The 18,422-nt window shown below is 32.6% G+C and overlaps 1 protein-coding gene across 1 annotated transcript; it reads left to right on the forward strand.

Annotated features, from left to right (window-relative positions):
- Positions 1-1,244: 1,244 nt before the first annotated feature.
- On the forward strand, positions 1,245-13,259 carry LOC123539185 (protocadherin Fat 1-like). Its single transcript, XM_045323699.2, has 5 exons — positions 1,245-1,367; positions 6,490-6,736; positions 9,061-9,188; positions 9,848-9,916; positions 10,917-13,259. The coding sequence occupies exons 1-5, from the start codon at positions 1,310-1,312 to the stop codon at positions 11,159-11,161; spliced, it is 747 nt and encodes a 248-aa protein (XP_045179634.2). The 5' UTR covers positions 1,245-1,309; the 3' UTR covers positions 11,162-13,259.
- Positions 13,260-18,422: the final 5,163 nt, after the last annotated feature.

The following is an 18,422-nucleotide window of genomic DNA, read 5'->3' on the forward strand; positions in this document are numbered from 1 at the left end:
TAATTTTCAAATTTAAGAATTAATTCGCATTTGTTTAGATTAATGGACATCAAACTACACAAGCGAAACGTGAGGTATGATACAATAATATCGACAGGAGTTTATACATTATCGCTCATTTAAATCATGGTATAATGATTTGTTTGAAAGTACCACGCGATAAATTTGAACCTGATACAGTCACAAATAATTGAAACTAAAGGAATGTCTCCAACCGTTCCGAATTACCTGTGTCAATTTCTATTATACCCATATCAGCTATCATTTTGAATGACTATCGAAGGCCGAATTTTTCAGAAGTATAATTATTTGAAATGGGAAACTGATTCTAAAATGACTAAGAGTGCTTTAATTATTATTCTAATATGATTAGCAATGCTTAAATCATCACAGCAATATTATATCGTTGTCACGCCGACGTGATATTTATAGCCATGCACGCAACGAGTAGAGCGTTCATATTTGTTACGATATTTTACTTAAAACAATATGTTCGATAAGAAACATCACAACTGTCTTCATTAATTCACACACAAACATGGTTGATTATTTGCTTTGAAGACTATTTCGCCATCATTTGCACCCTAATGGAACTGTACCGCAAGACATATTACTATTTCAGTCCTGGCGTGGATAAACAAAGGAGCATGACGACCTATCATTTGGCGCAAAAAAAAAATAATAAGAAGAAGAAGAAGAAGAAGAAGAATGCGCGAAGAAACAGTTCTATCATATTGAACCATACTTTCACAAGAAAATACTTATTTGAATTGAAATCATTTATAGCAAAACCGTCTTTGAACACCTTTTTAAAATTATTACGCCCGACGTATAACGGTCCATCGTATATAAATAGTGTAAAAATACGACTTTTGCTATACTTGAAAATCATTTCTAAACTATAATTTTTCCCATGTAAATTTATGTAATACAATAAAATAAGATGATGTTTTCAAATTTTCGTGCGTGCTGAAGGATCTTGTTTTATTGCATGATCAAAAACAGGTTTATTAGAGGTGAAGCATGGGTAATGTAACGTCCTGCTATCTAGACATATTTCTGTTTAAAATTGTAAATTGTCTGCAAATATGTGCGATTTCAGTGCGCATTTCAATATTTCATTTATTGATAGCTTTGCTCAAAGATGGAACCATATTTAAACATTAAAACTATTTTAGTATATAAAGACTTATATCCGATAGAGTCTCAATATATGCTTAGATATTTGCACATAATGAAGTATGTATTCAAATCTTCGGCGTTCAATTGGTTAGTCAGTTCTAAATTTGGGCTCATTTGACATCTGAACATGAGGACGGATAGAAGTATAATGTTTCTGATGATATTGGCATTGCCTATCTCAGCAGGTAATATTTTAAAATTTAATTCTTTTTATCAAAATTTGCACATAATGTGCAATACCTTAAACGCAAACTTTTGTTAAGCTAATACATGTAAAAAAGGGTAAAATTACACTGATAGAACAATTTTTAAAAATACCTAACTTTTAAGATTTTTTTACGGATGGGTCTGAAAATGAAACGTTCGAGTCCGAAAACGTTAAACACATGCGTTCAGACACTATCTACTTATAGCCTAAGTAACGAGTCTGCATTAATTAAAATAAATAAATAAATAAATAAATAAATAAATACATAAATACATAAATAAATCAATCAATTAATTAATTAATCAATCAAGAAAATATATGTAACATTTTCAAAACGATGGTCCACAGAGGATATTTGTTTGTTTCAGTGTAATATATATCTTTCACGATTTAACACAACATTCATTATTCTTTTAAAATTTAGAAAACACTGTTCATGTTTCTTACCTGTAAAACAAACAAATTTTACTTTTAATTAATATTTTTATTATGTTTTACTAAATTAACATGTAATAGCTTTATAACTGTGAAAAATGTTTCTGGTATTTTTGCACTGTGACAATACCTGATATGTTTTACTCAGATATTTTGATAATTTACTGAAAACATGGGTTAAAATTGTTTATTTTTTCATGCTTCTCGTGAATTACTAGATTATATCAGTGAATTGAAATTAGCATGTTAAATCATTTTCACTTTTCACCGGTATGGAAGTACACTTGAACGCGAAAAAATATGAATTATCGAAAATTCTTTCAAAAATATTGATTCTACTTTAATGTTGTCCATAAGTATTGGCCTGACACTCATAAATATTCCATACATTTTCGTTAATTTATTTTCGGTGTCAGAACCTAAATAACGATATAACTACTGCATAATATATTTCTTAACTGATATTATGTCGCATGTGCAGGTAGCTCTGCGGACAAATCGTTTATTAGGGTTATGGGTTCGAGTCAAACGTCAAAGGACCATATTTTCTTCTTTAACTTTCATTTTATATGCAAACTTACCTCTTATCTGATAAAACTGATCATGATTTTTATGGTTCATTTCTTCTTATCCAATTTAACCGTTGTAGAAAAAGTCGAGTACAATTGTTTTATAAGTGTCTTAGATAATAACACAAATGACTTGTCACTAGAGTCTCCAGAAAATCAATACAAGAGAAAACATTTAAATTCATGGCATATGATACATGAAATAACGTAAGACTTAAAGCAGTACCGATAACATTACAATCGATCTAATCATGGTAACCTGTATGAAAGTCAAAAACCTTACCACTGCGCCACGGTGTCATATTGCCAGGTTAATACGAACAGCACAGGTATTGATGTATAAAAATAGGTACAGATATTGATGTATTATTAAAATACCTACATGAACACACCGTGCTTTTTCGTAATACAATAGTAAACAAATCTGGAATCTTCATAGAACTGTCTGAGAATTTTTCAACATAGAAATCACGACGTCACGTCGTTGTGTCGTCATGGCACATTGCATGTGATGTTACGCGGGTAAAGCGATTATTATCTAGTCTAGACTAAATCATTGGAAGTCATAAAACAAAGAAGAACACTTGTTTATTATAAATGTAAGTTAGGAGTACTACTTCACCCGTGAGAATAGTGCTTACAGTGTTCACTTGGGGCAATATATTTTTATTTTACACTGAAAAATAGCCCACTATTTATATCGTGAATAAGTAGATTGAGAAATACATAAAACATGTATAGTTTCGTAATATCGAGAATAAAAAGTATATTCTTGCGTAGCCCTAGGTAAATAAGCTGATATTTATATTAAGTGGGCATGACTTACACCGAACACGAACTGCCACCACTTACTGTAGTACTTGTTTTACATCGACAATAGGGTGGGAATTGTTGCGAAGCCATATTTGAAAATGTGCTTGATATTTTTGTTAGTGCAGCTGCACTTTAACTAAGTACGAATTGTCAAATACTTTTTGTTGCACCACTTACTTGTGATGAAAGAAAAACAGATCTAAAATGTTTTGACGGACATTAAAAAGTAGACTTCACATGAAATACAACATGAATATAAAATTTTGATAAACAGAAACTAGGTCTGTTGGTAAGACATTTGAAGAAAATAGTCTCTGTTGTGGAGGCATGTATTAATTGAAAAGTTATTAGCTGTGCACAAACAGCATTGAAAATAAGGTATCTCTCCAAACCGCTAATCCTTGAAGATCAATATTTGATAACATTTTTATGTCGGATATTTACTTAAACATAATTACAGTGACCTTTTATACATATAACACTTCATTTATACTCTTAATTAACCAAAAATAAACTTTGCTCGCGTTTCGCTGTTACAAAAATTCCGTGGCAGGTACTTTGATTATACTGATTTTATAATATTAACTTAATGATCATATCAAATCCAATAAACATGGTTTTAAAATTATTTTGAATATACTTGTAGTTATCTGTTAACAAGATACTATTTGGAAATGTGATATCAATAATATTAAAGAATAAAAACGTGTTTATGTGTCCTGTTTAAATACTTTAAAGCGTTCATTTTCGCCAACGAAATGTCTACATATTTCTATGAAACGTTATATATAATTCATGTCTATATAAAGCGTTCATATAATATTTTTAAAGCGTTGATATATCTTTATAAAGCCTTATAAAGTAATATCTTTAAACAGTTTATATATTTTTGTAAAGAGTTCATAATGCCATTAAAATGTTCGTTTATGAATGTCTATAAAGCGTTTGTTACACTTGCAAAGTTGACAGGAAACATGTGTTAGTTTTTCCTTTTTGGACAAGATGTAAAGAAGATTATAATTACAATGACTGTGTTTGGGGCGCCCTTACCTTTTATCTGTTTTAGTTCTTTTATGTTTAACGTATAGATCTATGACATTTTAAACAACACTCAAAATGTTGTCACATAGAAAAAGCGTGCGCGCATAATAGCTTTTTGATAATAAGAACCATTTGAATTTTTATCTATATTTGTCGTTATATTATCTGAACGAAATAAGCTTTCTATTTGTACATACACTCCATATTAATTGTAAAGTTTCTTTTATAAATCAAAGTGTACGAGTTTACAAAGGTTAGTAAGGTTTAAGGTTTAAACGTAATTTAAACTGAAGGTGACATTTGATTCAATTTAAATGATATCATGGTTCATCAAAAGTTTGTTCAAACATTGTCTCTGTAAATATAAAAAAGAAAAGACCTTCATTTCAATTAAAATTTGAAAGTATATTCGATATCAATGCAGATAGTGTCAAAATACTTCCTCCTGACAGGAGCATGGATAAGTATCAAAAGCGCAGCTGACTTGCTAATATTCGTCGTATCGCCTCACCTCGTTTCGTTACGGACGCTGTTGTTATAAAGCTAGTCACATCTCCTTACTTTGATTGATTGATTGATTTATTTATTTCGGCAAAGGAAAACATATAATGGTTTACAAACATTCTTATAATGTTAAAATTCTAACATATTGAAATATTAGATAAATAAATAAATAAATAAATAAATAAATAAAAATGGATAAATAAATAAATATTAAATAATACAGAATTAAACCATGATATGCATCCAATACCAAGGATAACACAAAAAAGCGCCAGCGCTTGTTTCCATTGTGGTCCTTTGGCACTGGTGGCATGACATAGAGAGGCACTATTTAAATTTAACACATATTACAAACATTATTAATATATCACAGAATAATTCTAAATAGAAATATCACAGGTGACTGACTTCAATTATTATGAAAATAATATCCTATCGTACAGAAACATATCTCAGGAAAATATATCATCACAATAATTACTATATGTATGGGAAATTGAACACTGTAAGCACATCATGGATAGATGGTTAAGAATAAAGATGTTGGTAAAATATTAAGAAATAGTTTTACCTTAGACGAAGAAAACAACAAATTTTAAAAATGTATTACATGTAACTTTAAATTTAAAAATTCAGAAGATATTTAAAAACTGTTCATTAAATGTTTTTTGGAGGCATCCTTAAAAACTGCTAATTTTGTAATGTTTGTGATTTCAGAAGGTAGCCCATTCCATAGTTTGGCTCCTAAAAAACAAAATGATTTTGATCCCGACCCCTTTACCTTAGGAAGACCATAACCCCCTTTATTCCTGAAACTGTGTCCTTGTACGACAGTCGATCTTCAAACAGCAACGGTTACCATAGTGCCTCACTTTGCCCTGTTATAAACGTAGATTTAAAAATCCTAGACGTATCTCTTCACTGTATCTAGATACATCAGCCGCTTAATAATCGTCGTAGTTGGTCTTGTCAAACAATTAAATTACAATTTACCTACGAACGTGTCACAAAACGATTCGTTTCAACCAGTCATTCATAGAAAATTTATTGAATCGTATATAACTTTGTCCCGTTACAGCAAATGAGACGATGATACTAATCATATCGTCTTACTTTGTCTTGTTAGTTCAGTAAGTCTTAAATGTTCGACATATCGCCTTAATCCTTAGCAAATAAAGCAATTGATCGTCGAATTGTAGCTATATCTCCTCTCTGTATCCTCTTACATCTGTTGATCAACGAAAGATAAACATTATTTCCCATCACTTTCTCCCGTTATAACAATTTGTCTTAAAATGATTGGCACCTCTAATGTGTATCTTGTTACAGAAGTTGATCTGCATAAAGTAATAATATTTCCAAAAAAAAACACTGATCTACGATTTCTAGTCATACCTTTTTATGTCCTGTTACAGTAGATTGAACAATAAGGAGTAGCCATATCGCCGCTATCAATCTTGTTATTTCAGTTGATCTTAGAAGCAAATCGCCTCACTGCGGCCCCTGTCAGTCATATCGCTGCACTTTGGCCTATTATAGCAGTTCATCTCCGAATGTTAGCCTTATCGGCCAGCTTTGCTCTGCTATATTATTAAAGTATATATATATATATATATATATATATATATATATATATATATATATATATATATATATATATATAACGCGTCTGGCTTCGTAGAGGTTATTCATTCTACACTACTTTTAAGGATAAACCGGTATTTATCTCTTGAGCAGATGCTGCTATAACCTCATGGAGTAACCCAAGTATTCCTTCGGCAGACGGAAATGGGGTCATTTCTGTTAGTGAGGGCCAATCCACATTCTTCATTTTTACAACTATTACGGCTGTCAGCGATGCAACTTTAGTGCAGTATGTGTATACGGTGCAGGCGTCCCCGATTTCGGTACTTACTGGTGGTGAAGTACAAATTACATCAACACTTGACTTTGAGACAACTTCTAGTTACACAATTGTGGTGGAGTAAGTCAGCTACATGCATTTACATAAGGCTTAGCGTGTTTTGTTGTCGACAAGCTTATGATCATAGGCATTGCATTGCTGCTCCATATGTTTATCATTTTAAGCGTTATCTCAAGACACCAGTTCAGTTAAATGTGTGGGATAATTTTACTAGCAATATTTTAACGGATTGTTGCACCTCTTTTATGTTGTCCTTTAACTTAGCTGCTTAAGTTCTGTAAGCTTTCATTCAACCAAAAATACATTTGCGAATTAAGTCTACGTGGACTGTGAACACCTAAGACGATCGATTTTTTCAAGGGGACCGTCTCAACATGATTATTTTAATATATGTTTGGTAGGAAAACATTCCTATAATGATGGTAAGGTCTGAAATGTTATACATATCGCAAAAATATTTGATCTAGCGTCATAACACTTTCCTGAAATGTTCTTAAATATTATAAGTTGCGCATCTGCGTCAAAGTTGAAAAAATGAGCTAGTCTGATCGCAATATATCCGTTTTCCATCGTCGTCGTCGTCCGACATAAAAAAAATGTAAACTGGTTCAGCTGGGATCAGAATGTAGGTCAATAGGTAAATCATTGGGAAAACTGTAGAAAACGTAATAGCTTGCGTCTCCATTCCTTTGTTGTTATTATACGCCCGGGGGACGTCTTTTGGGATACAACAGGTGGTTATCTGGCCGTCTGTCTGTCTGTGTGTCCGTCTGTCTGTTAGCAATTTCGTGTCGACTCCGCTCTGTAACTCGTGAAGGCCTTAAAAGATTTTAAACAAACTTGATAAGTGTTCTCCACATCAAGACGACGTGCAGAGCGCATGTATCAGGTGGCTCGCTTTAAGGTCAAGGTCACTCTTAGGGGTCAAGGTCATATGACTTTGTTTCGTGTCTGCTCTGTACCTCTTGATCTGTTTGAGGCATTTTAAAGAAACATTGCACAAATGTCTACCACATTGAGACGACGTGCAGAGCGCATGTTTTGGATGACTAGCAACAAGGTCAATATCACACTTAGGGGTCAAAGGTCATATAGCTTTGTTTCGAGTGCGATGTGTAACTCTTGAACTGCTTGAAGGATTTTAAAGAAACTTGGACCAAATGTTCACCACAATATGACGACGTGTAGAGCGCATGGCTTGCTTCAATATTTTTGGCGATATGTGTAGCATAACTTCTCTCTGATGGACAGAAACACGGAACAAGAGCTTTCCGTAAGACAACGCGCTCGACTTTTCTAAGTGCTTGTCTCTGAATTAGAGCTTTGCCAGTAAAAAATCCAAGTTAATACGGCGGGACATAACTCTGTCAAAATTCAAACAGGGTAATGGGGATTGTTTCTCCGCGTGTAGACTTTGATAGTAAAAAGGTATTTTAAGTTTCAAGTCAAAAGCTTTAATAGTAACAGAGATATTTAACTTTATCAAAAAATGTAACAAAAACATTTAAGTAAAAAGGGGGCATTATTATGTCAAAATTCAAATCAGAGTACTGAAGATTGTTTCTCCTGGTGTAGACTTTAATAGTAAATAACTATTTTAAGTTTCAAGTCAATAGCTTTGATAGTAACAGAGATATTTGACCTTTTCAAAAACTTTAACCAGAATTTCTAAGTTGAAAAAGGGGGCATTATTATGTCAAAATTCAAATCAGAGTAATGAAGATTGTTTCTCCTGGTGTAGACTTTGATAGTAAATAACTATTATAAGTTTCAAGTCAATAGCTTTGATAGTAACAGAGATATTTGATTTTATCTAAAACTTTAAAAACGGCGACGCCGACGCCGAGCGAGTGCAATAGCTCTACTTTTTCTTCGAAAAGTCGAGCTTAAAACAGGCACATGCGAATTTATATAACCTATCGCATAGTGATGATATAATAGCCCTAACCCTATTGTCGTTATAAACTCTTTTTCCTACCGCGGCTGATATAATCAAATTATGTTGAGACGGTCCCATTGAAAAATCTATCGTCTTAGGTGTCCACAGTCCACGTAGACTTAATTCGCAAATGTCTAATAATCAGGGAACACGCTTTACATTTATCCTTTGACTTTAGACGATTTCAAGTTAGTGATTATACCTTAAATCTAGGTTTTCTTACGTTATGATGAAACAGCTCTGATGTGCAACATATTGCAATCTAAGTTCCGTCGTATTTAACGGTATTACAGAAATTGATAATACTACACAAAGATATAAAAGCAAGTGATTAGAATATGAAATGAAATTAACAAAAACGACAGCTAACAGGGTGGTCGAAAAGTTTGCGAAATTGCTATATATACATATTAGTCGCAACATATTTATGTACTTATAATGGCAGGGTAATTGACAATGAACCAGCTACTGGAACAGCAACTATAACTGTATCTGTCACAGACGTCAATGAGGCTGCGCCAGCGTTTGATCAAAATACATTCAGTGCCTGCATTGCCGATGGTTCCACTACAGGTAAGGCTTGTACATTTTGAAGTGTGTTGTTGTATAAAAAAATAATCTGAAAAGAATTTCAACTGAAGCACCAATTAGAACCTTTTGCCTTTAGAAACACCTTTACAAAATGGAAGGCCCAGAAAGCTCGTAGAATCCTTATGTTGATATTTTAATTTAGAGACAGTGAATTTTGATAAAAAATGAATTGATTTTAGTTTTCCCAAAATTATAGTTTAGTTTATTAAAGTTTTCACAGTATTTCATTTCGGTAAAAACTTTAACAATGACAAAGACAAAATATACTACGGGGTTACACATTCTATTTACATTTTACTCAGTACTTTTCTCAAACACTGCCAAAATCCCAGTAGGCAAGCAACCTACACATTTTGACCATGGCATAAAATCGGGCTAAATGTTTGAAAAGTATTGAAAAGTTCTGACAGACATTTGTGGTTGTTTTTTGTTTTGTTTTTTTAATCAAACGTTTTCTGTCTTCAATGCTTTTGTCATTTTATAAAATTCTTAACGTAAGGGCAAAATTACCCGAATGTAGCCATTTTTCGGATGTTTTCGGTACAGAAAATTCGCATGTGCTTGTCTCCCTGCCGGGTTAGCGTTTCAGTCAATTATATTTATTTGGAATTCACATTTTGATAGGTTTGTTCTAATTGTAGACACAACGCTTACAACAACACTTGCGACTGACCAAGATACCAGTAATACAGTTACCCATAGCTTTGCAGGTAAAAGAGTTATTTGCATCTTGTTTTCAAACGTCATTAGTCAAAGTCGAAAGATTGGTTGCATGAAATGTCACGTAGATATATTCTTTATTTTCATTTGACAATGCTAAAAAAAACAACAATGTTAGTGATTTTATAGTACACACATGGTGTTAATATTCAGAGACGATAATCAAAACTTACGAATAGTTCATACCATTGATAGTGACTTTACATTTATGATACAAAAACTGTAAAAATGATACTCTCCAAAACCTACAGTTGATGTAATTTGAAAATAACATAAATGGATAAAAACAATTCTATAATGTGAAATGTTTGTTCCACGTAAAAACATTAGTTTGCTTTTGATACTGGATTTCTTTCTTGCTTTCTTGAGTACCGTTTTAGTAACAGCGACATAAATGGTATTAGTGCTGCTGAGATATGTGATTCTGGAAATAATCAACTATATGATGATAATTATATATAAATTCCGTAATGACACTTGAAATTTCCGTTCCATTACGTATTTTTGATATACACATTTTCTGGTATGAACGAAAAATAAGGTGTTTCCTTCATATTCTTTGTATTTGTAGATAAATTTGATAAAATGAATGATTTCTGTTAAGTGCTATGTTATTATATTAGGTATGATATTACGCATTCTTTGATGAATTACAATATGTTGGTCGTTTTACATTTCTTTGATGAATTACAATATGTTGGTCGTTTTACATTTCTTTGATGAATTACAATATGTTGGTCGTTTTACATTTCTTTGATGAATTACAATATGTTGGTCGTCTTACATTTCTTTGATGAATTACAATATGTTGGTCGTTTTACATCGGGGGTGTAAGTCAAGTTTCTCCGGCACCAGCAAATAACAATGAAAATCCTGTCCGGCATGCAAAAATACCGATGGAAATCACCACTTCTCATTACGTGTCCCTTATCCGTGCCACAGTTGAAATAACTGAGAAAGAATATTAACGCCAATTTACTTTTTCTTCAGGTGGGAACACAAACAATGATTTCAAAATTGATGCAAACACAGGCTTGATACAAGTAAATTCAGCCAGCCTTACTTCATCAGTTACAGCGAGTTATGATCTAGTAGTGGAAGCTGTTGACGACGGTTCACCAATTTTAACCGGAACAACAACCGTGTCTGTGACCGTTGGTGACTGTAGCAGGGCGACAAAACTAGTTTGCATTGCAATGACGATAATAGTGCCCATAATTGTTATAATGATTTAGATATGCGAAACATCTCAATTGAACACTGACGAAATATGAAAACGGAACACACATATACCTGAATATATGTTTTTACTACAAAAACACCACCTTGAAATGTTCAACACATGCACATCTCGATATCCTATACCCATTGTGTTAAATTTCAATCATCACAACAGACTATAAAATAAACATAACGGGTATAGATAGAGATGGTACCTAAAATTTCAAATTGCATCTGATATTATTTTCTGTTTGAAACTTAATAACAGAGTACCTCAATTATATAATGATTTAACTTTCATACTTCATTTTTCATGCTGAAAGGCAATATTTAATCCGAAAAATTTGGTCCTACTTGGAAAAATGAAGCCGGTGACAGAACTCTTCTATGACTATTTAGTTATGTGGACAAAGTACGCACAGACTCGGATGTGTTTCCCAAACATATAGTTTACTTCAAGATCTATGAATAATCATTCAAACAAAAAAGTTGAGCATTATCTTTCATTTTCGAACGAAATAATTCAAAGATAATTATTTTTATTCATACTGCCGATAATTTACAGGTACTGTATGATCATAGGAAAGAAAACATTATTCGACGTGAGAAAAAATATAAACAGACTATACGAATTTTACGACATCGAATCCCTCAACATTTTACCAAATTCGTTTGCCAAGAATAATCAAGGCCTCAAAATGTACGAGATAAAAACAGAGCGATATAAAAATGTATATTCTAACTGAAGGTCACACCAAAACCATACCAAAAGCTGTGCCGAAAGAAGTTATTTCACTTTTTATGACACGCAAATTGTTTTTACAAATGTACCTAATTTGCATATTGACCGAGGCGTGCGGAATCGCATTTACCTTGCGGAATCTGCTGTTACAGAAATTTCGGTTAATAAAATGCAAACGTTCTTTAGTATAAATAAAATGGTTATGTTAGTTAAAAAGAAATGACAGTCACCTTTCTTTAGCTAATCCATCAAAATAACGAAGCCGGTTTCGCTGTCAAAAGTTCCCGTATTTACTGTACGGTGCTATGTTAAAATATTGCTAGCGTGAGATAAGCGATATGCGCTTCAGTTTTGCTCTTGATTTGTTGTTGTTGTCGTTGAATAAGTAGCCTTAGGTACCATCTCTAGTATAGAAATTGAAATACATGTAAAGAATATTATACAATTATGTTATATTGAGAAACCTTTAATGATACTAGCCTTTATTTGATCCACCATTTGACAAGACGCACCGGTACTTTAATATCAATATGTCCACTTATAAGTGACCGTTTAAATTTCGTAACTGAATATCTTGATTCTGACATAAAAAGCCTTAAAAAATAATTAACTGTATACTTATAAAGAAGCATCTGTTGTTAACCAGGGGCGTTTTATTTTGGTTTAAGCCAAAGTACGAGGGTTGTCCCAGAAAATCGGGAACATTTTTATTATTTCTAAAATAAGCGACGCATGAAATAATCATTTTAACTGATGCTATTTCAATGTATACTTGACAGGACTATAAAGTTTAAAATTAAATACCTCTCACATTATTTGAGTATTCTTTAAATAATGGACGGCAGTCAGTGCTAGCCGGCGCACGCTCATTTTTCCTCCTACAGAAAGAAGCGGCTTCCATTTTTAATCATGTAACTTACCCGATATACATCTTACTAGATTAAAATTTATATCGACGTTAACTGCAATGTGTGGCACGTAATTATGTTGCGTTTCAAGTCTTTGACATCACTTATTTTAAAATGGTGATGTAAATTTGAAAGTCACGGACGCACACACTTTCATAAATTACGACGTCAGAAAAGTTCGCGGCGCAGGAAGTATTAATAAAATATTGTGTAGGTAGCTTCACAAACAGAACGGGAACTGAAAAATTCTGGAAATCAGGAAAATATAAGCAGGACACTTGTCTTTACGTGGTACAAACGTTTTAAGGAAAGTTGATCGAGTGATTCAAAGAGAGGGCAACAAAATGCTTTTAAAACTTTCTGCGCCAGGAACTTATCTGATGTAGTCATTTTTGAAATTTAGTGCGACCGTGACTTTCAGAGTTCCATCACTATTTAAACGTAAGTGACTCCAAAGACTTGAAACGCAACATAATTAGACGCCACACGTTACCATTAACGAGGTTATAAATTTTAATCCCGGGAAAGTTACATGTATTTTAAAAGAAAGCCGCTTCTTTTTGTAGGAGGAAAACTGAGTGTACTAAACTTTTATCGGCCTAGAAAGTATAAATTGAAATAATACCAGTTGAAATAATTAATAGTATTTGATGCGTGGCTTATTTTCGAAATAATAAACAAAGTTCACGATTTTCTGGGACAACCCTGGCTCGTATTTTTAGTGTATTAACATATCAATAACAGTTTGAATACATGTAAAAATATTGTACAGATATATCCTAATATAAATATTTACTCATTCAAGTTACCTATTTATTAAAAATAATTAAACTAACTCCGAGCCATATTTTGCCTCGTATGCAATTAAAAAAGTGTAGACTGATACCCTTACGATGCTTCTAGTGCTACTGATAATGCCTATCTAAGCATGTAAGGTTTTTGAAGCGCAATTGATTTACATTAGAATGGTACTTAATGTACAATACCTTAGACCGACATTCTATTGACATCATCTAATACATGTAATTGTAAGACAAAAATACAATGTCGGTATAGATAAAAGCTATAGATTCGACGTGCATCTTCAGAATATTTTTTTCTTTCAAAACATTCTTGGATTAAAGTAATGATCTGAATGAAAAATATTTAATCCGTTCTTTTGTGTACTTGACACTAAGTGAACTCTGTATTATTATTCTTTGTTTCAATATCGCCAGTCCCTTTCAACCTTTCAAAACATTAATCCATTTTTCGAACAAATAGGTCCTCACTTACCAAATCGGAATCGTAAATACAATGTACTTATACCTGCCGTATATGGTATTGAAACATGTGAGGAGAGAGGACTCATGATCAAATTTCAGATCCAAATGATTCAAAATGGTTTCTTTTTATGGCGATACAAAGACAGGCTATTACCTTGCTTTAAACTAATATGACACCGACATACTGCATTTTAATCATCGGTAAGTTAAAACATGCACAAGTATTCTTTCAAACGGTTTCAGTTGTTGTATACGAGACAAAAATACTAACACAAAGGTCAAGGTCGGACTAAGCGCTAATGTAGTAGAAAGATTCTGTATGGTCTATAACTTTTAAAGCCTAGATAAGATATTTAGATAAGTTGGCACAAACGTTCATCATAAGTCAACACGCCGCATGCATCGGTTGAAATATGACAATTTGATCAACCTGTTTCCTCTCGCTTCATTATCTTGACAACTAGGGGTATTTATATCGCATGGTATTACTTATGCTAAGTATGGAAATGTCCGAAACGAATCAAAATAATGCAGATACATCGGACATGAATAATGAGATTTCATTCACATATACATGAAATAATAAAAATAATATTTGAAATCGGGGGCGGCGCAGGAGAGGTTGTGAGGTAGTAGGGCGGAGGTGCTACTAGTTTTAAGTCAGGCTAGTTTACTTTTTAAATAAAAACAAACATAGGTCAGAACATTTAATGTTTCGTTTACTTTCAAACTGGGTCAGACGTTTTGGAAAAATGGAATGGTGTATAATTCTTACAGTTTTTACAGATTTTATTATTTAATTAGGGATACATCTATTTATATCAATAATAATAAAGAAAGTGTACAAAAGATGTGATCCGTGCAGTTTAATCGCAGTAATTAACATGGTACTATTGGGAAATTTTATTATTAAATTTTCGTTCCTCCTTTAGTAACTTAGTAAAATTAAACAAAAATATAAGCTTTTGATTAATCTGAAACTTCATAGTTTTTGGTAAAGATATCAGATTGAAGAGTAGTCATTTATACACTGACTGTAATACTCTGCAGACATGTCCATCAACTTTCAAAATGTGAATTTCTATTTGGAGGGGAAGTTCTTTTTATTTGAAATAACAGTTGAAATATTCAAACTTAAATAAACAGATCTTTCTCTTTATTCATTGTTTTTCATGGAATATTCGGCTATTTTGCACTCTTTTTATTCACTGCTAGAGAGGCATACTGCTTACTGACAACTGGGTTTCCTTTCTCACAAAAAATAAGACAATTGCGAATGTCATCCAGTCTACATGAAAGACATTCTGTTGTTTCTGCCTCTGTTTCACATGAAATGAAGTTAAATGCTGTGATTATTGCTTTTTGGAAAACAGTATCCCAGATAACGACGTGCCGTTAGTACATATTTTTAACTCTAAGAGGTCAATGTTAATTATACCAGCTTGAAACAAAATAGCTTTAGGACGTCTATCCAGTACGCTTCTGTATTTCTACTATGTCACTCATAGAAGTTAACCTAGTTGTAACTTTACACAAGTGCCGAAGATAGGGCAACACTTGTTGGTTCAGAGACAGCTACAATAATTACTGTCATTGTGATGGACGTCAATGAAGCAAATCCACAGTTTGGTGCTTCAGTATACAGTATCTGCATTGCAGAAGCCTCCGAAGTAAGTAAGTTATGCTTATATTATGTTTTATACAAAACTTAACCTGGTTCGGAATTCATCTACGTTCTATGTCTGAATTCTAGTGATCCAAAGTTTAATGCAGATATACAAACCTTGTCTTACATTTTGTATTGTCATCGTGGTACATCTATCTAATCAGTGAATCACCAAAACTATCTCCTGAAAAAAAACCTCACAAAAACGTTTACCCCGTCAAATAAAGAAAACAGATTGTCAAATCAAAAATGAAATATTAGTTTTAATATCCAGTCATTTTCAAACAGATTTTGGTCTAAAGGAAACTGACATCTTTCGAGAGTGCATTTCTTCAAAACGCTTTAATATATTGTTTTCGATATAAGGTTTGAGGTGCAAGCTCGTAGATGACTGCACCACTCTACTGCGCATAAAAACTATTGTTATTTTTTTACTCTTTTACATGAATGCAGCTTCCGGGGACGTTGTTTCGGGTACGTATTCAAGATAAGTGTTTGGGTGTTTTTGTTGTCGATTATATTTTAACCATGCTGTTGCAGTTGATTGTTGATTTTCCAAGGTTGAATGTTGAATATTGTTGTCAGCAAGCCATAAATATCTTGTACGTGTATGTTGAGAAATATAATGGCAAATGCAAATGTGGAATGGCAAAAATGAATATATACCAAATGAAATCTTAATACAGATTAATATGCTATTTATTTTTGGACGAAACAATACTATACGAATGATCTGATATACTTCACTGTACACTGTAATGCGGAAAATATTCTAAATATCATGTGTTCCACCATTATATTGCGTATATAATGACGATGCATATTCATTTCTGAGATGTAAGAAGCAAGATGGAAAAAGTCCTATCACTGCTAACTTGTGCTAATGGTATCTTTTTGCCACGCAGGTATTTGACAAATTCAGGCTGTATCTATTATATATTCAGGCTTTGAAAAATAAAATAAATTGATATATTTGCTATAAACGTCGTATTATGTTTGCCATGGCAAATGCAAGTTTTTCAAATATATGAACAAAAAAGGTTATAATGAAATCAAGTAAGTTCATATTAACTTTCAAACAAGTTGGTAAATACAACAATTTAAAACATTTTTAATTTTTGTAAATATGGATAAATAAAGGCTGAATTTGCCAAATACCGGCGTTGCAAAAAGGAACCGTTAGCTATTTAATGCATATTCACAATTTGACAGGAATTGACGCATGAGTTATTGTTTGGTTATTACCTCCTAGCTTGAATTTCATATGATATCAGATGCAGAAAGAGCTGAAGTTTGTTCAGTGTGGGCTTAATTTATATCAATTTTTTTTGGAGAAAATAACGGAGCCGAAATATGAAAATTTGTCCGGCTACTGATTTCCAGCTAATATATAACAATTATTATAAGAAATGAATCGAATTCCATGGAATTTTGTTTCAGACCTGTTTAAATTAACTCGTTTACACTAGTGATCTCTTATACTTCTACAGATAAATCTTCCAGAAGGTCGGATTTGCAAAAAAAAAACATTATAATCATTAAGATCTATACTTTAATTTGCATTTTATACAAAACTTATATTATTTTCAAACTAATCTAGTGCTTTACCTGCAATAATTGGTTATTTCTTCGGGGCTGTTTTGATCATTAGATATTTGTAAGAATTAATAATTTTGGAAAATCTATACAGACAGCCAACCTAGGAAATCAGATTGAAAACAATCTGAGACCAAAATTGTAGGCATCCTTCGCATAAGAATGCTTAGGTAAAATATTTTATCTTTAAACATATCGCGCTGAAGTAATAGTAGAAGGAATGACTGTTATTGATGTTTCAGACTAAATTGTTGATCGAGATTTATAAGCTTTTGTAAACTTTTAGGTGGAAACACAAACCTCGATTTCAAGATAGATGTCAACACGGCAGAATTCCCGTTTATTTCAAATTTTCAATCAAAAGCAGATTTAGGCAGAGGCATGTTTTAATCCAATCGGAAACGTTTATACGTCACATGGTAAGTTAAATATTCTAGCTACAAAATCGGGGACGCATTCCGCAGGCATGTCTGAATTAAATAACTCTTCCTTACTATATAATTCATTTTCAACTAAATTGACAGTAAAACGGAACTCCACAGATGTGTCTAGCATTTCACAACTAACTTATAAAAAGGGTGTTGATTGCTAGACAATATTTTGCAATACAATATTTACAAAGATTCTGTCTCCAACGCTGGTGTAGTTTTGTTTCAACAACTTGATGTTACATACTAACTCTGCATATTTGACAGAGGTTACCTGATTATTTGTAAGTATGTCCACTTAACAAATGAAGCTGGTATAAATTTGGTGTATACTCGTAGTTAGGTGCTTCTTGATTCACCGGTCAAGTAATTACTGTTGGATGAACGTTTCTGACCTGTATGTTTGCCGACCAATAAATTCAAATGACATTTAAATAACGCTTCCATTTCTAGAGAACCTAATATAAGACATGCACTGAATTAAAACAAAACATAATTGGTTCTGAATACAAAAAGCATCACGTTATAAATGGCTTTTGAAGCAGCACTCGATATTTAGCCAACGTTCTTAAAATAACTGAAACGCATCTTTAAATTCAAATTTCCATACCGTACCAGAAGTATGCTTGTAGAATTCCGCTTAAGCTGCTGCTAGGGGGTATGGAGGTGT

Source organism: Mercenaria mercenaria, chromosome 18 (genome assembly GCF_021730395.1).
Source record: "Mercenaria mercenaria strain notata chromosome 18, MADL_Memer_1, whole genome shotgun sequence".
Lineage (NCBI taxonomy): Eukaryota > Metazoa > Mollusca > Bivalvia > Venerida > Veneridae > Mercenaria > Mercenaria mercenaria.